Source organism: Oncorhynchus nerka, linkage group LG15 (genome assembly GCF_034236695.1).
Source record: "Oncorhynchus nerka isolate Pitt River linkage group LG15, Oner_Uvic_2.0, whole genome shotgun sequence".
Taxonomy (NCBI): Eukaryota; Metazoa; Chordata; class Actinopteri; order Salmoniformes; family Salmonidae; genus Oncorhynchus; species Oncorhynchus nerka.
The window spans coordinates 35726837-35753427 of NC_088410.1; the positions used below are offsets into that span (position 1 = coordinate 35726837).

Sequence of the window (26591 nt, forward strand, 5' to 3'; positions counted from 1 at the left end):
CATTGAGCCAATTGTTGTCATCCTTGGTTTTCCTCCCACATATCCCTTTATTGAACCAAGTGGTGCAAAATGTTTGTTCTTTTTTGGTTCAAACCAAAAATGTCCCTCCCTCTGTGGTGTTTCTCTACACTGTTGCTGGGAGACTGTAGCTGATGATTGTTGCGGATGCCAGCAGGAAGTGATGCCACACGCTTGCGTCCCATTGATCGCTCTTCCCTCCATGCCGTCAAAGGGTGGCGCTGCGTCTGTAATAAGATGATATGGCCACTCTCAACACCACAATCACTACTGAAAACAGCTGCCCTGTAGCTAGTTACATCTTGCAAACCACTGCAGAATCTGCACATCTAATGAGGCATGTTTGTTGAAGTAAAACATCAATTGTTAAGACCCGTATCGATTTGTATATTAGGAACTAAGCTAAATACACACACACACTAAGCCTCTCTGCCATGTCCTCTCTCATTCATTCTAAGTTGCACAGGATGTCTACAGCTGGACGTTAAGACAATGCATCTTTGTTCCTCTAACAGGAAAATATGAGAGGAGATGCAGAGAGTTAAGAAGTCACCTAAGGTCACCTCAGAGACCCCTATATGCACACCGTATGGGTGTCATGATATGGACGGACGTTAGGATGACAACTTCTGACACCAACATGCTACAAGCAGCTTGCATGCTAATGGCTAGCATGAAATGGAACACACATATCCCCATATGGAACACATTTTGAGACAGACGTGGGCAGTTGAATGTCGGTTATGGTTCGAAGCATGACGATAGGTCAAGATGGAACACACAGGATCGAGTAGGAAAACGGGCTACCTTCGGGCAGGTTATAAACCTCCACTGTGCTGTGGGTAAGACTCACTGTTAGAGAGTCATCTGATTTAGGGCTCGAAGGCTTTCTGAGAAATGGTGAACATAAAGTCAATGTTGGCAGTGACACAACAAGAGATCATTTCTTAATTCTAGGACCCTTAAAGCGCATTAAAGGGACAGTTAATTCAATATGAAATCAAAGGGTGTTAAATGTCTTCAGATCACACCTAAAATGAAATGGTGCTTATCGTTCACATTTATTTGGGATTGAGGCATATGGCCGGATCTACATAACAGATACCATGGGACATGGTTGAATCTCGTCAACAGACCACTTTCAAGATCTGAAAACATCTGACAAGCTTTTCATTTTGGAGTGAACTATCCCTTTAAGGCCCATTGGCTGTGCTGTGTGTGGCAACATGGTGCTAGGCACTGACCAAAACCATTGGCGCCAGCTAATGCTATCATCCTAGATAGCCACTGTCACAGAAAACTACTTAGGAAATAAGCATTCCAACTCACACTGACAGTTCAGTTGCGTTCTCTCTTTTACCTATACAATAAAGAGAAGGAGATGAGAGAGAGAGAAGAGGCTATTCATACAAAGTCAGACACCAGCAAAGGCCTGTATTTCTGGGGGACTCTAGGTCTCTCTACCTCTCTTGGAATTGTAGCACAGCACGCAGGCGAGGACCAGGACAGCCACCACTAGCAGACAGCAGGCCACGATAAAACATTTCTTCCACATGGCCATCTTCACTGTAGAGAGAGAGAGGAAGGAAGAGTGGGAGAGGTAGGGAGAGAGATGCAGGGAGAGGGGGGAGGTAGGCAGGGTGTTTGTGAGAGGAAAAGGGTAAAGGTTGAAAGACAGTTAGGGTGGGTGGAGATGAGGACAGGGTGGAGAGAGGGGACAGAGGATGGTTGAAAGAGAGAGAAAGTCAATCTTAAAGTTCAGAGTCAAATGTCCATCTGCTTCCTCCTCTTGGGGTCTGAACTTAAGTGTTCCCTTCATTCCCCCTCTCCTCCTCATCCCCCTATCTTCTGCCTTGCCACTGGAGCTGCCGTAGTGCCAATATGGGGGGAAGCAGGCTGGGTCTAATTGCTCTGGATAATGAGTGCTGGCCACGTCGTGCTGAGGAGTCACAACCCATGGGAGCCTAGCGCGTTGCCGCTAGCATCCGGATTGACTGTGCTGTCGCGTTAGCCGTCGGCACTAACCACACCACAGGACAGAAGGCAGAGTGGCTGCGGGGAATTTAGCGTGGCTCATGCTAATCAACGCCACAGCAGAGGAGCTCATTGGGGTTCGTTAATAGTGGGGTTAGATAACCTTGCTGGCAGGCACTGGGGTGGAGGGATCAGATCAGACGGAAGTAAACTTGTCAGTTGTCACTGAAGCAGCCCCTGAACAGTGTTGTGAGAAGAGCAAAACTGTCGCTGCTGGTCCAAAGAGGAGTCTTTCGTTTCTACACAAGTGGTGCTGTGAAAGCAAATGAATCTAGACTGGTGCATCCAGTAAGAGCAGTAAATAAATGCGTGTCTATGGTGGAGTGTGTGGACACCCGCTGTGTGTGCTGTTTGCCTGTCTCTCAACCTATTGTGATAAGTAAAGCAGGGCCTTGCTCTATCTTCTCAGAGTGTGTGTGTGTGTGTGTACCTCTCACCATCTACGGTGACAGGCTGACTCTGGACCATGGTAGTGTAGTTGATGGCCTTGCAGTAGTAGGTGCCACTGTGCTCATTCCCCCCTCCCTTGATCTGGTGGGACGCGCTGGATTGGGTTGAGGTGGTGAACAGCGGCCATGTTCCCACTTCGGTACCACTTAGAGGTGACGGGCGGGGAACCTTCCACCCCATAGATCAGGTACATCTCATCTCCCTCTGTGACCCCAGACAGGTCTGGGGTGATGATGACTCCTGGATTGGACAGAGGCACTGGGAGAGGGGTATTTCTGATGGTTAAATAAGAAGTGTGCAATAATGCTACAATCCAATGAAGCATGGACGTGTTTAACGTTGTATACCATTCCACACTTCAACAGGCTCAGCTATGACTGCGGTGGTGTTTGTTGCTGACCAACGCGTCGACTTTGGGGTTGTTCTGTGCCTCGCATTTATAGTCCACTGTGTCGCTGTAGTGCTGGACGGTGATAGGGAAGATGGCCTGATGGTGCGGCTGCTGCACGGTGGTCGAGTTACCCTCAGAATACTTGTTCCACAAGGTGTCGTCGATGGGTAGGCTGCCTCGGTCTGAGTGACAGCGCACCTGAAGGGCTTTCCCACGATCACTCTGCCAATAGCCGTTATCTCCGGTTTACTGTCAAGAACTGGGGAATGAATAGAACAAGTGATTGAAATTACAAAATGGACTGTTCATGTGGAGAGGTCATTGGAAGCAGGGATGATTAGGTGACCGTGATGGTATGAGGGCCAGATTGGTAATTTAGCCAGAACACCGGGGTTAACACCCCTACTCTTATGATAAGTGCCATGGGATCTAATGACCACAGAGAGTCAGGACACCCTTTTAATGTCCCATCCGAAAGACGGCACCATACACAGGACAATGTCCCCAATCACTGGCCTGGAGCATTGGGATATTTTTTTTTTTGACCAGAGGAAAGAGTGCCTCCTACTGTCCCTCAAACACCACTTCCAGCAGCATCTGATCTCCCATCCAGGGACCGATCAGGACCAACCCTGCTTAGCTTTAGAGGCAAACCAGCAGTGGATTGTAGAGTGTTATGCTGCTGGTGATTAACTAAATGAATTTATTCAAAGACAAGTGAGATTGACTTACTTTGGGTCACACATAAAAGCCTTATGGGCTGTAGTAGTGCCTTTTGCTTGGACAGGCAGCTTTGCACTGTACTTGGAGATCATCCTGGCGTCTGCTTTAGATGAGTAATTCCCATTCGTGCGCCGTACCCCTGCGGCGACATATATACCATTGAAGCTGCCTGGCGTCAGTGTGTAATTGTCCTTGTAAATGGAGTATTTCACATCCGAAGCGCTGATTCTGTCAGAGGAGTCGTTGGTACTCTTGCAGGTTAACGTGAATTTTCAAACACCTCTGTCGGATACATGGTCAGAACTGGCTGTGAAAACAGTTCTGTTTGGTGGATAAAAACAACAATTGATTCCTCAACACTCTTGGAGGCTGAGTACATGTAAGAACATCCACGAGGAATGTTGATGAACATTGATAAGGTAATAGATGTGAATAGGGTTGCCCAGGTTTTTCAGAAATCCTGGTTGGAGGATTCTGGATTTCCTGTTTATTCGCTCCTAATTCCAGGAAACTTCCAACCACGATTTCTGGAAAACCTAGGAATTTAAGGAAAGCTCACCAGAATTTTAACCCTAGCTGCGACTTGGTTATACACTGATAGAACAGATAGCTGTTGAAAAAAGCGTATCAAGAAAGCTAACACCACATTCTACAGTACATTTCAGATTCCTTACAAATCCAGTCACTCACCTGTAATCGTCACGTTTTCCGTTGCTTGCTTGACAACATTTCCCATCTCCAAACTGGACTCAAACTACCCAGAGCGCTCAGCCAGGGCTCTCATGCTGTGGTTGGCTTTACTTTGACCAGTACTCAGCAGAATCAGTCCCTTGCTCAGGTAGACTTTGAGCCCAGAGCTGTTCTGGAGGTTACTAATGACACTGCAGATGTCCAGATCTTCCCCTTCGATGATCGTTGGACAGAGATGACAGGTGTGATGAACAGCTCTGGAGGACAAAACGAGGAAAATTGGTCTGGAAGCTGAAGGTTGAAACCAAGAGACTTTTCCCCAGACACATTCTATTAAGTTTCGGACATGGTTAAAATGATTAGAGATGAATTGAAATTGAGAACAACAGTAGGGTCCTGGACTAAAAAGGTATTTCAACTGAGAACCTCCACTGAATGTGTGTTTCAGTCCAAGACTAGGTTTAACCTGTGTCTTGGAAACCGGCCCTAGATGTTCACCGCCATGTTCTGTTTTTGGGCTCCACTCACCTTTTACAGTGACCACCACATTGTTGCTGGCATTGGACGGGACCGAGTCTGTCAGCAGTAAGACCCTGTAGTCACAGTGTAGCTTGTGGGCGCCAGCGTTGTTGAATCACAAGCCTAGTCTCCACCTGGTTGGTCATAATAATATAACAATGTTAACTAGAAAAGTAAACGTGTGTGTGCTTGCTACTTGAAGTGTTGATGTTTGTGAAATAAGTTGTAGTGGGGGTAAAAAAAAACTTAGCAAGCACAGCCAATATTAACACACATGGTTGGCGTTGACCATCTCCTCATAAAGGTCCTTGTAGAAGTAGAAGACGATAGCGCCGGACTCCTCGGGGGCCTTACACCAAACGGTCACCTCCTCTCCCTTGCTGAACACACGCTTGTCGACGCTGAGGACTGGCGTCTGCAGGCCTGGATGGACACGAGTGCGAGTGAAAGCACGCGGTCACACAGATAAAAAAAAATCACATGCCATAGACAGAGTTATGCTTAACTTGCAAGCTTTTCAGTCCACAACAGAGAAGAGTTGACAGAGTACTAACCTGTCACAGTCAGTTTCTCAGAGTTGCTGCTTAGCTCCTTTGCCCTGTATGTTCACCTTGCATTCGTACTTCCCAGTGTTTGCCACACTGGCCATGCGCAGAGAGTAGAGGAGGTCCTCTGTGGTGGTGGTGCTCCTCGTGTACACCACGGTGTTGTCCTTGTAGATGGTGTATTCACAGTTCAGGAGTCAAGAGCTGCTGACTAAGGCCTGGCAGCGTACCATCACATTGGTACCTTGGGAGATGGCGTTGCTGGGCTCGAGAGTCAGATTGACACTTCGGATTGTGAACACTGGAGAAATAACTCAAAGTCAATGCTCTGACCGATCAAATGTAATGTATAACAAAAGTTCTAGAAAACAAGCCTTTGTGATCTTATACCAAAGCACATTATTTAGTGAATTCACACTTGGTAGTGACATTAATCTTTTCACTGAGGCCCAAAAAGATATCCCCATAGTAAGAGAACAGTGCAATAAAACACAGTGCTATATAGCTAGTCATCTTCCAGCTCCAAGATACTCAGGAGATGAAATCACTCACACCAATGAATTGGATATAAACACAGACCCTCAACAAAAACAACATAAGTCCTTTGATTCAGTGCATGCTGATAGCGAACTGTTTTCCCACATTTGTCCTCCACAGAGTACTTCTTTAGATAAAGGGGCCTCCCAGTGGGGTCTAGTGCGGAGCGGACATTCCTCTGCCAGGCCCCCCCCCCCTCCATCCTAACAGGAGGAGGCGGCGTGTGACACTGCTAACACGAGTTTCCAAAGCCTTCCACAACTTATCCATTGTCTCATACTCCAAAAGTGTGAAAACACTGATAAGACAAGATCCAGGAACCACTCTCATAGGATTTCCAGTGTGTCAATTCAGTTTTAGCTGTGTTAATACTATGATTAGGGTATATCAGTCACCTCTCAGTATAAGATATGTTTCAGTAAAACAAGTCCATAGTATTAGAAAGTAGATCAGCAAGAACGTCCAGTCCCAAAGCACACAATCTATGAATACACAAAACAAGAACGTCCAGTCCCAAAGCACACAATCTATGAATACACAAACCTTCACAGAGAACCAAAACAATAGCTGAATACATACCACTCCAAAAGAAAAACCTGAAATACAGAGTTCCCCGGTTCTGCAAACTGCATTCACTGCACTCTTAACTATCCTATTTTAAGAATCTCTTCAAGAACACTTTAATACATACATGCCTGCGATTCCGCCACTTGGCCTGGATGGAACAGGAGGGGGAAAAAAACACACTACATCAACGTAAAGAAAATCCATACTTCCTTATTTCCCCACCCAACCCAAAACCCTCCCAGAGGGAGATTATCATCAAACTTGATAAGAGCGTCTGCTAAATGACTTAAATGTAAATGTAAACTTCCTTACAGGTGGGGAGGAGAACAGAGGTTAGCAGTAGTAGTTGGGTGATCATCCTGAGTGAGGGCTGTTGGGGCTCCCACATCGGTGGTGGTTGTCCTGGGCTGATGCGACTGGGGGATAGTAGTGGGATGGGAGGAGAGGACAGGGGAGGTGCTCTACCTCGGCCACAGAGTGGGCCGCTGGTTATCACAGCGAGCAGAGCCCTCGACTTGGCTTCATTTTCCAGGAAGTGACTGTTTCCTCAGGATGTGGGAGCTGCTGGAACTTTGCTGTTTTGGAATGTTCTCTTTCTGGGCTGTGTGTGTAGTCATAGACACTGCTCAGCATGCTTAGGGTACAGTAGGAAGGAGCTAACCTTTGCCCCCCCAAGTGTCTGGGCCTCTACAGGTACTATGGGGTAACATGAAGTGGGGCACCCTTGCTTCTGTGCTCAGGAGAGCCTGTTTCCTGAGGGTAGGATATCACATTGTGCTCGTTCGTTACAGTTTACACTGTCGTAAATCCCAGCATGCCCTTCAAAGCTGTCAAACTACTGTTAGCTTAAGCTCCTAGTTACGATTTTGTTTGTTTTAACTTCTACTGAGCTACCTACCGCCAGACAAAATAAACAGTTTTACTATGATATACCACTCTTACCTTTGTACCAATATGAAATAAAAATTAATATGAAAATGTTTGCACTCACTACTGTAAGTCACTTTGGTTAAGAGTATCTGCTAAATGACAAAAATGTAAATGTACATTTCTTAAGGGCAGGGTAAGTTACTTTCTAAATGTAATCCGTTATGGTTACCTGTCCAAAATTGTAAAAAGTAACTACATTTTTGGTTTACCATAACTCCAACGTAATCGTATTACTTACTTTTGGATTAGTTTCCCTTTAAGAGGCATAAACTTGAATGTCATTGAGAAAACAGAAAGGGGTCCATGTATTTTTTTCAATCAAGAACCAGCAACCTCTTTATACCCCCTTAAGCAGGGTTGGGGACTAACTGATTACATGTAATTTGATTACAAAACAAACAAATATTTTACACTACCAGCAAAATAATAAGATTACAGACACTTTTGAAAAACTAGATTACTTATTGGATTACTTTTAAATTCACTTTACAATTTTTGCCTGAGATTCAGTTGGGTAAGACAGTGCGAGACTGGATTTATCCTAGCTCCTGCCCTGCCTCCAGTTAAGGCACACTTATCTGTACCTCCAGACCAGTAGGATTCTATTCCATGTCTAAACTCAGATAGGGGACTGCTAGTTGGCAAGTATCATTGGTTGTTATCAATTAAACTGTCTCTCTTTATAATGAGGCTTTCTTGACCTTTAACCATAGACAAACCAATGTCACGGCAAACAGAGAAACAGTTAACAAAGTTAAGGCCTCTATTCAATGAGTCTCGCTGAAGTGTTACAGATTGTACGATAGACATGTGAAGGTCATATCCCATTGAGCCGAGATATGCAGCATTTATGGTGAATGCAGTGTCAGCTAAAGTAGAAACATTGCCATATAATTTCAATCGCTCTGTAACTTCCACGATAGGGATTGAATAAAGCCCTAAATCTGATTTTATTCAGAACATTCATGAAATACCAAACAAATAAATACAAGGATTCAGAATGAAAAACAAAAACAAAATGTAGCAAGCAGCACCTCGAATCTCAGGCTTAATTAAGTCCATGAAAAATATTTGAATCATCTCTTTGCTATGAAATTCATACCAGGACTGATTTTCACAGACAATCACTCCTCAGAGGATTTTTCTTAAGCGGTCTGGTGAGAAGGAAAATATGCCTAATAAAAAAGTAATATACATTTTTTTTTTTTAAACATTCCTAATCAACCGATATGGTAATGACACGAATATTGTGACACAATATCAGATACATTTGTCTTACACAATACATGTAGAACTTCATAATGAGAGCATGAACATTAACACAAACATGAAAACACACACCAACAACAAAAAACACCAGGAAAACTAGTGTTGTTGTGTATTTGGTTTATTTTACTGACTTCATCTCCTGTCCTATAAACCAGTCAGCAAAGCCGTCTTCCGTCACAGAGAAACACCCGATTGCTTTCATTTCTCCTAAAGTATTCAAAGTTTATTTTTGTTTCCATATCTAAAATGTTAAAACTCAAAGCAGGATATCTAGAGATGTGATTCTGAGCATGGCTGAAAGACAGCGCTGTGGGGTTTTGCTGTAGGTGTCAGTGAAAGCAGTGGAGGCTGCAGTACCTCCTCCGTACCCTAGAGGGTGAGCTACTGAGCGTAGTGGGGCTTGGTTATGACCGCGAGCGCAGCCGCTTCTACAGAATGCATGGCATGTGTTACCGGTTACCCTGCCCGATTCAGTCCACAGGGAAAGCATTATTGTCCATTCCTTTCTAGGGTGATAGCCAAGCTGAGGACTTTAGAGGCAAAAAGGTGACGGTAGCATCCATGGGGGAGTACTGTATGAGAGACACCGTGTGGGTGAGAGCGTCTGTGAAAGGGGGAGAAACAGTCCTCTCTCATTTCTCCATCCCACTGAGGTCCAAGGCAAACAAACACCAGCAAATTAAAAATATAAAATCACAAAAAACGGAGCAAAAAATAAATAAAAAATTCAAAGAAAAACAGGAAGGTAATACAGAGCAAACCCAAAAAGCGACCCCTAATAGAGGCACATTAATTGCGATACCGCACTTGGAGCGAGTGTTGACCAGAGGGGTAACCCTTGTTTAAAAAAAGAAAGGCACCTCAGGACTCACTGAACTGATTTTGACCTTCTTAGTTCGTCACATCAAGAGTAACACCAGACCTTGTGGCAGTCAAACCTCCGTGCGTCTACCATGCAGAGACGTCGTGGTATTATGTGGCTCATGAGGTACCTGAGCTAGTGTTGGAGGTTGACAGAAGGAGCTGTGGCTTTTGACAACAAGGACACTGAACTGAAGAAGTGCTATGGATCGTTACTGTGTATTTACCAGTGGTGTGCAAGTCTGAAGTCACTCCTCTTTTTCGACCCAACTTCTATCACAATCTTCTTGAAACTCTTTTCCTGCTAAAGAACCCAAATACGGCTGGCAAATAAAACCAAGGTTAAAAGAAAAAAAACTAAGATAGAAGAAAATTGCCGTAGACATTTCTCCAAAAAGGGTAGCGGATAGCAGGGTGGAGGTTGGTAGTTGGCACACAGGGCAAAGGGCTGCCTAGGGCTGGTGTGTGTGTTTCTGGGGACAGTCCATACACAGTTTATAAAGTCCTCATAAGCCTGTGTGCGAGAATACAGCAAAGTAGCAGCAGAACCCCATTCCCTCATCCCCATTGGTGTCAATGGGGACGAGGGGATGCAGTGGGCGCTGTGTTTCTTCTCGTCCAGCGCGGGGTGCTTCTGGCTGGGGTCTGTAGGAAAGACTGTGGATGGGCATGGGTCAAGCGGGCCTCAGCCAGAGCTCTGGAACTGATACTTCAGGACCCCAGCAAACTGCTCCGTGTCTCCCAGTGCTGGGGCTCCTCAGGCGGGTATGGCTCAACTGATGAGTGGGGGGGGTCTGGAGCTAGAGCAGCAGAAGCTTGGAGGCTGTAGAGAGCTCCTAGCTAATTCCTTATTGCTTTGCAGGTAGGGCAGACAAGAAGCATCTTGGGATTAGAGCTGAGCAGTAGTCACCCATTGCGCTATGGACATGGGGTCAGCCTTTGGGCATAGGACAATGGAAATGAATGGCAAAGGTTGGTGAGGTTAGCACAATTGGGTGAGGGTGCATGGATGCAAGGTCTGATTAGTCCTACAGTATAGCATGGTAGTGGACATCTGTATGGGCATCGGTTTGTGTCCAAGGCTGTGGGCCGGCCCACTTTGGGATCATCTGTGCTCTGTTCTACATTTCACTTTCTCTCAGATGTGCCCCGTCTGTCAAAGTGCCTGGCTGTTTCAGAGGAAAAGCCTGTAGTTCAACATCTTGTACACGAACAGTGAGAGAACGTCTATTAGCTACAGCGGGGGGCTATCAATAAGGGTTGTGCGGGCGTCCGTGAGCCACGCCTTTCAGGTCCAGAGTCGTGTGTGAGAGAGGGAATTGTCCATCTCTCGATAGCCTCTTGACCCCGATGCATAGAGGTCAAAGAAAGGTAATGTAGAGGTCACTCAGAGTTCAATCAGGTAGCGACACCGCCTGTCTCCCCCAGCCAAGGCTGGAACCTTTAAAATAGACCTATTATTCATCTCTGTATACACGCAATTAAATATACACACTCCTCAGCACTGCCAAGTCTACAATCAATAGCTTCATAATGAGAATATGAATAAAACGATCAAGAATAATCAGATAATCAGTCAACATCATAACACGAGTTTGTCAGCAGCCATCACTATAGAACATTCAGGGGTGGTAACAATGGCATATGTACATTAGAAGTCATTTACATCCTGGCTCACGAGGGGAGAGAGGTCAGGGGTCAAAGGTAAAGTTCAAGGGGGGGTTGACGCTGAGGGGTTATCTGAGCCTCTTCTCCGCTGAGTAGATTGACATGTAGTAGTCGTTGCTGCCCACCGCCAGGTGGGGCTGTTGGGACACAGGGAGAGAGAAAGAGAGAATATAATGGACTCAAAGACAGGTGTAAAAACATTCATTTTCCAAACCATTTAGTGTAGTTAGGTGTGATGAAAAGACAGGTTTTGCAGAGTATAGTTTAAGAGACATTGTGATAACTCCTTGTACCCACGCAACCTATTCACCCAAATCGTAGTTCCCATGTTACGTTATCTAGTTGAGATTCAGACTACTATGAAGAAAGTAAGAATGGCATAGTACCCAGTAGGGATGGAAGGCCAAACAGCTGATGGCCCCGATCCTTTGGCCCATGAAACCATCATAATACTTGATGTTGCTGATCACGTCACCGTTGGAGTTGTACACGGCTATGAACTGGTTCATCGATCCACTGGGAGAGGATGGAGAGAACGAGAGAATGAAGGAAGGAGTGAGAAATTAGTTTCATAGCTGCGGTACCAAATGTAGCAAACATTGAAATCGTCAGACCGTCTCCCACCTTTCATCCGTTGATATAGTATTGACCACATTTAATTCCTCAAAGTGAGTTTAGACCATAGAGTTTGATAGAGGGTTACAAAAAATGGGTTATATCCATCTGGAGTCCTCTATCGAACTCTATGGTTTAGACCATTTATGAAGGCCCTTCCTGCCGCGTGCCGTAAACCTGTGAACTGACCAGGCAAACAGGTTGGCCTGTGGATGGATGTCCAGCGCCGTTAACCCCTTCACCGTCTGCAGCACGTTCACAGAGTCCGGCGACCGCAGCTCGAAGAACCGCACGTCTCCATCGACACTGGGGAGAAGGATGAAGGAGTCCAAACAGTACATGACATGTCATCACATCCATTTAGATCTACAGGAAGTAGGGCCGCTGGTCTTGGACCGAGCCACAGACAGCGAGAGAACTAGAGCGTGTGAGAGAGTCAAGAATAGTAGTATGACCAAATCTGGACACCCGACCGTCACAGAAATATTCCATCAACCAACCATTCAATCACTCATCAACGAGCACTACCTGACACTAATGATTTTGCCGTCCGTCTGCTTCTGCAGGTGGGCCTTGACCACCCAGGATGAGTGTTCCCTGTATGTCATCACACGACTGTGGGGAGACACAGAGGAAAAGCATCATCAACTTCAGTCCACCTACAACCATGTTGTTCACAGGAGAGACAGAGGCAGATGTGCAAAGTAAGCAGTGTGAGTGGATGGACTCCAACATAGTTCATCAACATGCAAGACGCCACACAGTGTAAAAGTGAAGGGTGTATGAGAATTTAAAGCAGTGCCGTTGTGTTGATCTGAGTTATCAATCAATCAAATGTATTTATAAAGCCCCACTTTGTGACATCAGCAGATGTCACAAAGTGCTATACAGAAACTCAGCCTAAAACCCCCAAACATTAAGCAAGGCTGTATTGTATGTATATGGCCACTGGGTGTCACCATAAATACATGGGTATAAGCAATATTGGACATCCCATCTCCATGGTAACAGCATCCTTGAGTGACAAGACACTGTGATTGAAGATTGAGGAGGTAGTTGCCCCTAAGCACAGATCTAGGCTCCAGATGACCTAACCTCAAATCCTAGCTTTAAGAAGCAGAAAACAAATCTGACTCTGGGCCAGCACTAAGAAGCAATCAGAAAGCCAAAGTGAGGACCAAAACCTATCCCTGTTCCCTTGGCAAAAATAGTTACAAACTCTGTAAGAGTGTGCATCATTGTGTGTTCGCCTGAGTGTGTATGCGATGTGTGTGTTTGCTTGGCCCTCTACTGGTTTTAAAGGAGAGCACAAAGGGAAAGGGTTCGACAGTCTCAGTGCCTGAGGGGAAGCTCTTAAATTAACATTAGTTAAAGATTTATGGGACACTATGGCTTAATTGCCCTGTTTTCTCTTTGGGGATGAACGAAAATAATGTTTGGCTGAAGATGCGCACGACCGTGTGGACACAGGATGTGGCAGGAGAGCTGGGAGCTTCCAGGTGAGAATACAGCAGAAATCAGTGATATGAGTCTTCAAATAAAGCGGAAGTTTATTAGGTACACCACACCGTTCATGAAACTAGATCGCTCCTACAGAGTCAGTCAGTCAAGTGGCTGTGACTCGCTATATAAAGCAGGCAGACAGGCATCAAGACATTCAGTTACTGTTTGGCTGAACGTCAGAATGGGGAAAAACAAGTGACCTAAGCGACTCTAAGCATGTTATGATCGTCGGTGCCAGACGCTCCCGTATCTCAGAAACGGCCGCCTTCCTGAGTTTTTCACGCACAACAGTGTCTCGGGTTTACTGAGAATGGAGCGACAAACAAAAAACACCCATTCTGTGGCAGTCCTGTTGGCGAAAACAGCTTGTTGATGAGTTCGAATGAGAATGGCAAGAACCGTGCAAACTAACAGGCGGACCATAGACAGACAAATAAATAATGGCGCAGTACAGCAGTGGTGTGCCAAACAGCATCTCAGAACGTACAACTCGTCGATCCTTGTCACGGATGGGCTATTGCAGCAGACGGCCACACCGGGTTCCACTCCTATCAGCTAAAAACAAGAAGAAGTGGGCACGTGACCAAGACTAGACAATCGAGGAGTGGAAAAACATTGTCTGGAGCATGACAGCAAGTTCAGTTTACTTGAGTGGCCTGTGTAGTCCCCAGATCTCAACCCAATACAGCATCAGAACGTACTGACGTCCAATCTGCGTGTGGAGCGTTTTCCGACGTCTTGGAGAATGCCCCGAAGAATTTAGGTTGTTTTGGTGTCAAAGGAGAGTCCGACCCAGTACTAGATTGGTGTACCTAATAAACTGTCCGGTAATGTATATGAGATCACGTGAGAAAAAAAATGATTAACAGCATTACCTATTTTGCTTTGCACATACGATTTTACATTGTGTCTGATGATAATTTAAGGGGATAAAATATATCTGATGCTAATGAGAGTTTCATAAAACATTAAGACACACAGCTTATCTTTGCTCTACTGGGAATAAGAAGCCCTATGATTAGAAATGAATTAGGAAGAATAGAAGCCCATTCACATTTATCTCAAGTCACATTTTAGACAGAATAATGTGACCAGGTTCGTGTGCATGCAGGGATGATTCTCATTGTTGAAGCGATTATGCAAGTCAAAGTGTGGAGGTAGCATTAAAAGTGTGCGTCTTGTGTTTGCGAGTGAGAACACTCACCACTCGTTGGCGCCCATTCTCCTGTCATAGAGGCGGACCGAGCCGTCGCCCAGCCCCGCTGCGATGAGAGACCGCTGTGAGTCACATGATAGGCAAGTCACACAGCTGTCTGCCCCTGTTGGGATGTCCTGGTAGACACACACACACACACACACACAATTAGTTCAAGCAATGTGGGGGGAAAAAAACATAATTACATAGTCGTTGCCGTGACATAACAAACGTTGTGGTTGTCACGGCGCTCATTAAACATTGAGTAACTGGCTAACAACTCGATCAATCACGTCTACAGCTGACTGATGGAGAATGCCGTTTAGGCTCTGCCATCAATACAGCCAGAGACAGGGCAGGGCTCGCATACCTACCATACTACTGTCTCTCAAATAAAGGGTTAACAAGTTGAATGGAAATACAACCGATAATGTTGAGCCAGGTGCTGAATACCAGGATGCATTCAGTGCCTTCAGAAAGTATTCATACCCCTGGACTTATTGCGCATTTTGTTATGTTACCGCCTGAATTCAAACTGGATTAAATACATATTTTTCTCACCCATTATTCTGTACAGGCTTCCTTCTTTTCACTTTCATTTATGTTGGTATTGTGGAGTAACTACAATGTTGTTGATCCATTCTCAGTTTTCTACTATCACAACTATTCAACTAACTGTTTTAAAGTCACCATTGGACTCACGGTGAAATCCCTGTGCGGTTTCCTTCCTCTCCGGCAGCTGAGTTAGGAAGTTAGCCTGTATCTTTGTAGTGACTAAGTTTATTGATACACCATCCAAAGTGTAATTAATAATTTCACCATAATCAAAGGGATAGGTCTGCTTTTTTTTTTTTTACCCATCTACCAATAGGTGCCCTTCTTTGCGAGGCATTGGAAAACTTCCCTGGTCTTAGTGGTTGAATATGTGTTTGAAATTCACTGCTCGACTGATAATTGTATGTGTGGGGTACAGAGAACGCAGTCATTCAAAAATCATGTAAAACACTATTGCACACAGAGTCTACGCAACTTATTATTTGACTTGTTGAGCACATTTGTACTCCTGAACTTATTTAGGCTTGCCACAACAAAGTACCCACACTTCCACAGATTGTCATAATGCTCCCAATGGACCTATTGGTCAAAACTTGTAGAAAGGATTTGAGATTTGTCACCTGAGAAATCATGTGCAGAGGCACCTGTGACATTTCAAAACAACGTTGTTGATAAACGGGTTATGTTCAGTGTGTTTCCCTTCACCTGAACCTTCATCTCCCTCTCCGTGTCCCAGATCCTGATGACCCTCACGTCTCCAGACGTCATCAGCAGCCCCGTCTCCTGCTCCCAGTCCACCACCATGCCTGCACCTAAGAGAGGACTCTGGTTAGTAACACACACAGACAGAAAGATACAAGGGAACACACACAGGCGGAAACACCATTGACAAAGACCCAGCTGTCAATGCCCGGGACACGGGGGCATGATCTACCAGCTGAGCATGGGTCATGATGTAATCTGCCAAAAGTTCTGACACACTCAGACTGGTGGATGTAAACAGGAAACACACCATCTGAGTCAATTGTGGGTCTAATGAAGAGTCACTGTCATCAGACGTCAGGATATCACCAACACCTTTCCAACCCTAAGGTTAGGGGGCTAGGGGTCGATTTGGAAGAAGCCACAAAACTTTGAGGCGGCTGCCAACCCTGCGACTCACAACGGGCTGAGGTTAAAAGACCTACTCCTCTTGGGGGGGCTTTACTTGGCTCATTGCACGCTATCGTCTCCTTGTGGCAGGCCGGGCGCCTGCAGGCTTGACCTTGGTCGTCAGGTGAACGGTGTTTCCTCCAACACATTGGTGCGGCTGGCTTTCGGGTTTAGCAGGCGGGTGTTAAGGAGCACGGTTTGGTGAGTCAGGTTTCGGAGGACGCATGACTCCACCTTCGCCTCCTGAGCCCGATGGGCAGTTTCAGCGATGAGACAAGATCCAAAATTGGGAGGCAAAAATAGGGGGTCAAAAAACAAAAACAAAAAGACCAACTGCTCTACCAGATGTTACTACTGGCAGGCTGCAGTGACAGGGTGTCACACCCGGAGAGAGAGTGAGAGAGCGACAGAGATGAGAAAGGGAGAAAGACAGTGAGATGAGAAAGACCGAGAGAAAGACAGAGAGAAAGACAGATTGGCGAGAGAGAGATGAGAGAGAAAGACAGCGAGAGATTAGAGAGAGAAAGACGGCGAGAGAGAGAGATGAGAGAAAGAAAGACAGCGAGAGATTAGAGAGAGAAAGACAGCGAGAGAGAAAGAGATGAGAGAGAGAAAGACAGAGAGAGATGAGAGAGAGCGAGAGATGAGAAAGAGCGAGATGAGAGAGAGCGAGAGATGAGAAAGAGCGAGAGATGAGAGAGAACGAGAGATGAGAGAGAACGAGAGATGAGAGAGAACGAGAGATGAGAGAGAACGAGAGATGAGAGAAAGACAGCGAGAGAGATTAGAGAGAATAAAACAGAGATTAGAAAGAGAAATACAAAAATAGATTAGCGAGAGAGAGCGAACGAGAGAGAAAGACAGTGAGAGATTAGAGTGAAGAGAGAAAGACAGATTAGAGAGATGAGAGAGCGAGAGATTAGAGAGCGAAAGAGAGAGCGAGAAAGATTAGAGAGATGAGAGAGAAAGACAGAAAGAGAAAGAGAGAAAGACAGAGAGAAAAACAGCGAGAGAGAATTTAGAGAGAGAGATGAGAGAGAGAGAGAGAGAGAATAAGACAGAGCGAGATTAGAAAGACAGATGAGATAAAGAGAGAAAGACAGAAAGACAGATTAGAGCGAGCGAGAGATGAGTTTGAGAGATTAGAGCATGAAAGATTAGAGAGAGCACGTGAGAGAGAGCACGTGAGAGAGAGCACGTGAGAGAGAGCGGGAGAATCCCTCGGCACCTCCATATGCTGCTACTGAGAGTGGGAGTCACAGAGCTAAACTGTGGTTGCGTCTCAACCGTACTTGATAAGCCGCTCTGTGACACCTGGCAGAGGGCCGGGGGCATAGCCTAACCTTGAGGCTAAGCCCCAGCGTGGCTAGCTCTGGAGTCACAGCTACGCGGGCTGTTAGCTAGCTCTGGCGTCACAGCTACGCGGGCTGTTAGCTAGCTCTGGCGTCACAGCTACGCGGGCTGTTAGCTAGCTCTGGCGTCACAGCTACGCGGGCTGTTAGCTAGCTCTGGCGTCACAGCTACGCGGGCTGTTAGCTAGCTCTGGCGTCACAGCTACGCGGGCTGTTAGCTAGCTCTGGCTCACATGCAGACGAGTGGGGGAACACTTCAGATTGTACTCAGCCACCCACAGAGCTGGGACCCTCACACACACACACGAACATCTGTGATTCCCCCATTACACACACGCGTGCACACACACATTCAAACACACGCGTGCACACAAACAGAACGACTGGCCCCATTCAGAGACCAGAGACTGAGGGAGATGAGGCATTCCTTTGAAGTCTGGAGCTCTGTGTTAGTGAGAAATTCCCATCTCTCGTTGATGAGGAAAGAGGGAGAGGAAGAGAGTGCAGTAGAGAAACCCTAATATTGTTTATTATAAAATTAACTATTCCAGGCAGATAGTACTAAAGTCAATGCTCACAAGCAAGGGTTGGAAACTCCAAATATTTCCAATCGTTTCGTTATGAACATAAGCACATTTTGTTTTGCTCCGTCCCAATGTTCTGACCAGCATAATAAAGTTCGGAACTGGTTCAAACCAGAAGAAAGTACCATTTTCGAGAATTTGGCAGTAAGTCCAACCGGCCGGCCTCACAACCTTACCTAGAAAACTAGCTGGCAGACAAAAAAAAGAGAATGTTGTTAACCAGTTCCCATGCTTTTAAAATAATGCTTATGTTCCTGAACACTAGAGATCACTTTCGTTCCGGGTTCTGTTTCCGTCCCTCAAAAAAGCGTAATTCTTTCGAGTTTTCGGATTTGTTCCCTGAACCGGTTCCATCCCCTGCTTTACAAGCCAACACACTGACTGAACCCAATGTCAGGAAAATAAGGGAACAAAACGGTCCACCCCATCTCTCATTCTTCCCATCCCATCTTTATTCTCCTCCCACTCCGACACCTCTCTTTTCTCTTCACTCCCTCCATACAGTTCAACCGTAACCAACTCCAATCAAAAACATCTCTCAGGCGCTGAAAGGTCACATCAGGGTCAACGCATTGAGTTCTTACACAGACTATGTCTCAACTTCCCTAAAATGAGAGAATCAGCAGCATAACCAGGGATCTTAGAAGTCCACACATATATCAATAGCAACATTATAGATGGAGATGCCTGACTGAGGGAGTGGATGTGAGGTAGTGCTGGAGGCCCATTGTTCTCCTTAATAACGACTACAAAGGCGGCTAATGATTTAGTTAGCATTAGCATACTCTATAATGGAATGGATATTCCGGGGCTGCCTGTGCGTGGGTGTTGCTGGTGCATATAGATGCTAGCTGCAAGCGCAATTAGGTTATCCCTACAGCTAGCGTTCGCATAAACTAGCGTTAGCAGTCTCCAGTGGCTACGATAGCCCCATTCCACTACTCATTCTGCCCCTGGCTCTCTTCCCTAATACCCTTCTCTATAGCTCTCCTTACATATCCCTCAGTCTCACTTCATATTCCCATCACTCATTATTTCTCTCTAGGAGACTAGCACTGCCTCTGCATTCTCAATCCACACCATTATCACCTGTTGATGGACTGGCTCTCACACACGCCGCAGTTTATTAAAGACTGCGCCCCGACTTCAACTTCCCTCCTCTCTCTCTTTTATTCCCTTAATCGTGTTTGCTTTGAAAGTGTCCTCCAGGACCCCGGTGATGGAATTAACTAGGACTACGCTGCACAAGCCTGTAGTTAACGATGAGGGCGTCACCACGGATGGGGTTGATTTGATGGACACGGGCACTGGTAGTTGATTAGGCTTCTGGCGCTAGGCTAGTTGACCTGTGAGCTGACGAGAGACATACAACTCTAGAGTGGAGCCTGTTTTGAACCTCTATTACAGGCTAAGGGAGTCTGAGTATTAGAGCAGTGATGACTAAAAACTTTGGGTCCAGAGTCACTGAGACATCTGAGCCTTCTCTCATATTCAGCCTCTGTTTTAGTTTGTCCCTCTCCCAGTCCCTCTCTCCGTCTATCTGTCCGCCCCCCTCTGTTCCTCTCGCTCTGTGGACGTATCCTCTTTTAGTCCTACATCTCCCAGCCACGAGCTCCCAGAGGCCTTTTTAACAAGCCTCCAGCCATCCAGTGTATGTGGAGTAGGACAGCCCCAGGACTGCCCTACTTTCACTCAAAGTTCCCCAGTCTAGTCAGAGAAAAAGAAAACTTCCTCAAGCTGCTGCAGGAGAATGAGAGTTGAGGGGAGCGATAGACGAGAGAGAGAGAGAGAATGAGAGAGGGGGGAGAGCGCAAGATGTTATAAACGACATTTGCATGAGAACTTAATTAGGTCTGCGCTCTGTCTGTGTGGACAGGAAGTCGATGTGTGTCTCCCTCTCCGGAATGCTAAACAAACACTAATGATAACTCCATAGGGTGTAATGAGGGCTGAGAGGGAGACGGCGCTGCTCCACAACAGATAGAAAATAAACAGCACCCAAACAGGCAGGCAGGCTCTCCCTCTCTCTTCCCCCCTTTCTCATATCTCGCTCTCGGTCAATCCATCACTTTCTCACCTCTCTCTCACTATCCCTTCCATTTCTCGCTCTTTCTCTCTACCCTCCTTCCCAATCTCTATGGTCTTCTCTCTGACACACATTACATGCCAATTCAGCTGCAGAGGAAAAACCCAAGTCTGGATGAAGACAGTTTTAAGGCCCCTTGCTTGGCTGTGGAGGGAACTAATCATTGGTACTGTAGAGTCTGGAGTAAGGGCCTCAGGGCTAGAGGAAGGAGGTCCATTATTTCTACTATCAACATCCCACATTACCAGCAGGCCTCTAATTATACACTGTAGATTATTTTTCAGGGCATCCTCAATCATGTTATAACCCATATGGGGGTGCCGTGATGACAGTTGTAAGACTAATGTGGCTTCCCTGATTAGTACACTACTCCCACTGGAACTCCTGTAATTCCAACCCTGCAACGATACCGAGGCCGATCGAACCAGAAACGGCACATTCACATCGGAGCTGAAGCATTGCTCTAACTACGTCGACACACACGTTTTATTATCAGGGTAAAACAAGCACACAATTCATAAAAACTAAAAAGACAAATCTGAGTTGTTAATATACCTGCGTGTAAAAGCTTACAGTTAATACTAGAGTCGTCTGGGCAGAGTTCAACCCCCTTCATGTCTGTTTTGTACATGACCACTGGTAGGAAGACACGATACCAGCTTTAGCCTGTGGAGAGAGGGATACTGACGAAAGGGAGGCCTGGGAGGGGGGCGGATCAGGCTACAGGAGGAAGTAGTAGTGCAGGGGCAGACTGCTGGGGTTTGTGCAGCACACTGAGTCAGACGAGAGGAAAAGACAGCACTCACCTCCCTGTCCCTTACTCCTGTCCAGACAGATGGAGACCCGCCTGGCCAGACCTGCGAGGGGAGGAGCAGAAAGGAGGAGGCAGGGAGATGGGGGAAGGAGAGTCAGAAGCACATCAGCCCCAGCACCTCACACTGTTAGCAAGGACCCCCGCATGCACAGACACACACGCACGCTCTCTGTGTTTTTGTTTGTGCGAGTTTGAATCCCACACAGACAGACACACAGATAGATAGACACATAAGCGCACACAGCCACACACACAATGAGAAGCGGAACAACAAGGCTGCAGTTTACCCAACATGACATCTTCCAAATGAATACCGCTGATACACACCGATCAAAAACTATGAGAGAGAGATATTCCACTACTCAACTACTGGCTGTGCATTTAAAAACAGGCTCCAGATAGCTACACTCCATCTTAAATTATATATGCACCCTACAGCCTTGGCCAAAAGTAGTGCACTATATAGGGAATAGGGTTCCATTTGGGATGAAGGAGGAGGGCAGAGGAGTCTAAATCCCCTGTACCACAGGGAAGACGAGTGTTTGAGCACACCTCGTTGAATGCATGTGTGTGTACGTACGCATGTGTGTAAACCGAGTGTACAAAACATTAGGAACACCTTCCAAATATTGAGTTTCACTCCCTTTCACCCTCAGAACAGCCTAAATTCGTTGGGGCATGGACTCTACAAGGTGTTGGAAGCGTTCAACAGGGATGGTTGCCCATGTTGACTCTAATGCTTCCCACAGTTGTGTCAAGTTGGCTGGATGTCCTTTGGGTGGTGGACCATTCTTGATACACACTGGAAACTTATGTGAAAAACCCAGCAGCATCTCTCAATTCTCTCAAGGTTTGAAAATCCTTCTTTAACCTGCCTCCTCCCCTTCATCTACACTGATTGAAGTGGATTTAACAAGTGACATCAATAAGGGATCTTAGCTTTCACCTGGACTCACCTGGTCAGTCTGTTGTGGAAAGAGCATGTTTTGAACACAGTTTATAAGTGTGAATGTGTGTGTTCTGCAATACAACAGGACTAACTGCATATAGCATAGTGATAAAATTAACACCAACTATTACAGTGTAGGGGAGCTGGCAGCCTTGTTCTGCTAGAGGAAGATGAACATAAAACCAACCAAAGTCAACGTAGCAGCAAAGTAGCAAGACAGAGTTGGAGGATCTCAATGAAATGAGACAAAATGAGGAGGAATAGCGACCGACAAGTCGTTACTGGATGGAGGGGAGAGCGCGTGTTATGGAGATGGGGGAGATTTGGAATGTGTGTGTGTGCGTGCTTCTGAAGCAGTTACAATCGGTGCCAACGATGATCTCACGATGGCATCTGTTCATTGCAAGTGCGCCAGCTGTATCAACGCAAGCTTGAGCTGTGCAAACCATCTCTACCCCCCTCTACCTCCAAGGTGAAGTGGTGGTTAGTTACCCTGCGAAATCCTGATTGTTGAATACCTTGTTGTTGACTGTGATATCTGCCCTACTCTGAAATCTTCAGGGATGTGTGTGTATGACAGCTAGTTAACTGTGTCACCTCTCAGCAGGCACCCTGAGCAGGGACGCTGCTCATCTTTGTTAAGGTGGGACACACACAGCTGGTGGTCCGCTGTACTGTCAGTCAGAGCACACATGCACTCATTAGAATAGAATGAGTGTGTCTCATATTCCATGATTCGACACAGAGCTGTCAGAGCTAACGTCCTGCTAGCTAGCTCCCTTGCCTGTCCTCCTTCACACCCAGCACAGATAATAATGGAATGTGATTCAGCTATGTATTGAATGTCAGACAACAGCTCCTTGACCTGTATATAGTCACACACTTTTCTTCTACCGTACATTTCAGTTACACTGTTTATACTCAGCACATATTTATTTATATACTGGATACCTGGCATAGCACACTCTTAATATATCTAGTGCTGTACATAGCCTTCTTCATATATCTGGTGTAAATTCATCTGGTGTACATACGTATAGATTGCATTTGGATTACTGTTACAGTGCTTTGTGGGTTAATTAGATTCATCCCGACGTGTCTTCATTTCTTTCTTTAGATTTTACTGCATTGTTAGGAGCTAGTAACCATAAGCCTTTCACAGCACCCGCTATTTTTATTTATTTTACCTTTATTTAACTAGGCAAGTCAGTTAAGAACAAATTCTTATTTTCAATGACGGCCTAGGAACAGTGGGTTAACTAGCTTGTTCAGGGGCAGAATGACAGATTTGTACCTTGTCAGCTCGGGGATTTGAACTTGCAACCTTTCGGTTACTAGTCCAGCACTCTAACCACTAGGCTACCCTGCTGCCCCATAACATCTGCTAAACTGTATATATGACCAATAAGCGTTGATTTGATACAATCTCAAATGAATGAATGAATTCAGTAGTCAATTTCCTGCACCTGCCATCCATAAGCCTCTGAACCGTCACACGTCAGAGAAGTACAGGAGAGGAACATAGACAAGCAAATGGCAGATGTAGAGTGGGAAATATGCGGGGGTTGGAGAGTTGGTGGAAAGGGGACGTGGGGAGATGGGGGTCTGAATTCTGAGCGGGTGGGGAGGAGGGGGGACTTGAATGATTGTGGACACTAGAACTAGGTGGATTGAGGGTTTGGGATAGAGTGGTGGATGGGAATGGGGTAAAGGTTGTATTGTGTGGTGGTGGTGGTGATGGTACGGGGGGTAAAACTGAAGCCGACGGGGAGGTACACTGAGGGTCTAGGCTGATAAACGGAGGGGGTCTAGGGGGGTTAAATAGCGTGGTCTTTACTGTGGGCGCTGGAGGAGGGCTGACCTCGGGTGGTGGGGAGCATGTCGGACAGGCCCTGCCACGCCGTCACCATCTCGGGGTTCCGCTGGTCTGCAAAGTTCTTCCAGATACGCAACGCCCCGTCATCTAGAGGGAGGGAGGGGGGAGAGGATGTTTGGAGAAAGGAAGGAAGGGGGGTGACAAAGAAGGAAGGAAAAGTAAAGAGAAAAAAAACAAACAGATATCATACAAGGTTAGAGGTCGCAAACAACTTCCATATTTACACTTGCAGAAACACGTCCCCCCTCTGTGCCCATGAGAGACGAAGCGCGTGCACATGGATTTACATTAACCGCTATGGCCTCGAGCGCGTACGTGACCTAAGAGTGCTGAAAGAACACAACAGGAGCACAGTCTATGGTTGTATCCCAAACGGCACCCTATTCCCTACATAGTGCACTACTTTTGACCAGAGCCCTATGGGCGCACTATACAGGGAATAGGGTGCTATTTGGGAGGCAACCTATCCTTTAACATGCATCTCTGAACAAAAGAGATAACGGACAAGTTCTTACGTCGGGTCGACACAAAGCAACTGTCAAGCAATTTGACCTCGTCTCTACAGCCTCAGGCTTTACAAACTCATATGTACAATGCGCCTCTCCTTCTTGCCTGGTACCTTCCCACTGCTTTCAAGCCTACACACACAAATATAATACCATGCTCCCTGCCACTCATTGTACAAAGGCACCGCAAACTAAACTGAAACTAAGTTCAAGGTCGTGTTATCAGGGTCTTGTTTCTCTAGTCCTCCTGAACAGACTGCCAAAGAATCCCAGAACGTTCAGTAATGAACCACTTATGTACACTCTTCTCTTCCTAGAAGCAATGACTGATTCGTGCTCAATACTTCATGTCAAGGTAGGGAAGAACTTCAAATACAGATGCATTTTGAAAGTATTCAGACAGGGCTGCAAACCAGGGTGAATGAATGACCATGTTTAAAATTACAGACAAAACCACGACTGTATATGACTTTGGAGCCACAAAGCATTTTAACACAGCCCTGCGATAATTGGTTTCACATGAGAAATAAAGTGAACAGAATGGCGCTCTCCAGCAATTCAACCTAATTCTACCGACTTAATTCCTTTTATAATTATTTAAGACAGCATTTTTCACCCAGGGAACAATGTGTGCGTGTGTGTTCCTGTCTGAGGATGTGAGTCAGGCTTTTGAGGCTTGCTTATAAGACTTCAAGGTCCAGGAGAGAGAAAACATGCACATTTATTTACTGCAAAATGATGGTGTCCTTGAATTGAGGCAACTGGGGTCTATTTAGTTTCTGCATTTAGTTTGATTGGGTGATGCTGAAGTGATTGACTGCTTGGGAGTTGGTTCTATTTTTTTTTACGTGTGTGTGCTTGCATATGTTTGTACAAGATAATTGAGATGATCGCATGTGTGTGTGTTTATATTATACGTAATATAATAAACGGCGGCAGATTTCCGGCTCGGTGATTCAAACCGGTGACTCTTTGGTTACTGGCCCAACACTCTTTAACCGCTAGGCTACCTGCCTGTGTGTACAGTGTATAGGTGTGTGTGTGTCTGACCTGTAGCAGTGAGCAGCAGGGAGTAGTCATGTCCGTTTAGGTACTCCATAGCTGTGATGCGGGTGTAGCGAGGGTTCCCGTTGTAGAAATAGTCCAACCTCTCTGCCTTCTCCCAGTCCCAGAAACTACAGAACACACTTACACTTCAGTCACTTCCAGCCACTATACATCAAACCAAGTGTCTGTAGCACTGCCAGCTATGTTCTGTGTGTCACTGGACTGTCATGGCCCTGATAGGGGACAGACTTTTCTCAGGGCTGCCACTACAGCATGTGTCTGAATGACCTGGTTCTGATGACTTTCAACTCTTTTCACAGAGATGAACATAAATAACCCACACCATATGGCTTGTTTCCACATATTCAGTCCTCTCAGATCAGCAAACAAACACAGTCAATGGCCACATCTCAAAATGGCTTCCCATTTCTCATATACTGTGGTGCACCTTGTGTGAATAGTTTCTGAAGGCACTGTTTGTCTCTGGCCAAAGTAGAGCATTATTTACAGGGACAGAATCATATGAGACAGTCAATAATGTGTTTCAAATATAGCTGAGGCGTTGCGCATAGGTCTCTCACCAGATGCTGTCTTTGTCTGCCACGGCGATGCAGGGGTTGAAGGGGTGGAACTTGACCACGGAGGGAACGCCAGGGTTACGGTTGATGAAGATCTGGTCGTCCAGACGTGTCACGCCTAGAGGGGGAGAAGACACCAGTCACCTGACACAAGTCATCAAACAAGAATCAAACACCACACAATCCATATATATTATTTGGCTTCATCAATTAATGAAAATAAGTCTAAAGGAGTATATTTACATGGGTGTGTGACTGTGGTATCACGATAGTAAAGATACGTTTGGATGAAAACACTCATGTAACTCCCATAAAGACTGGAACATTTGATAGCGAGAGCCCTATTCAATAGTCCTACAGTCACATTACAATCCTTGTCTAAAGGTCTAGCTCTCGCTATGTAGCCATGACAACCATCACTTGTGTCGTCAAGGTGTCCTTCGGCTATCTGGAATGTCTCTAAGTGGACCGTCAGGAATTTCAGAGAAGAAATGCTAATTGAAAAAAAATTCATAAAGGCGTAACAAAAGAAATACTGGAAGAAAATGTTTTTAATCTAGCCTAGCGAGACCTTGGC

General features: G+C 45.9%; 1 protein-coding gene and 1 pseudogene across 1 annotated transcript in view; both read right to left on the reverse strand.

Moving 5' to 3' along the window:
• Positions 1-840: 840 nt before the first annotated feature.
• Positions 841-6946, reverse strand: LOC115142581 (platelet endothelial cell adhesion molecule-like; annotated as a pseudogene).
• A 3833-nt stretch (positions 6947-10779) lies between these two features.
• The window catches only part of LOC115142582 (regulatory-associated protein of mTOR), a 172780-nt gene continuing 156968 nt past the window's right edge, over positions 10780-26591 (reverse strand). Inside the window, 10 exon segments of the mRNA XM_029682143.2 lie at positions 10780-11339; positions 11589-11718; positions 12007-12123; positions 12346-12432; positions 14525-14652; positions 15776-15882; positions 21051-21101; positions 23845-23970; positions 25440-25564; positions 26018-26132. Coding sequence (XP_029538003.2) covers positions 11271-11339; positions 11589-11718; positions 12007-12123; positions 12346-12432; positions 14525-14652; positions 15776-15882; positions 21051-21101; positions 23845-23970; positions 25440-25564; positions 26018-26132 — 1055 coding nt within the window. The 3' untranslated portion in view covers positions 10780-11270.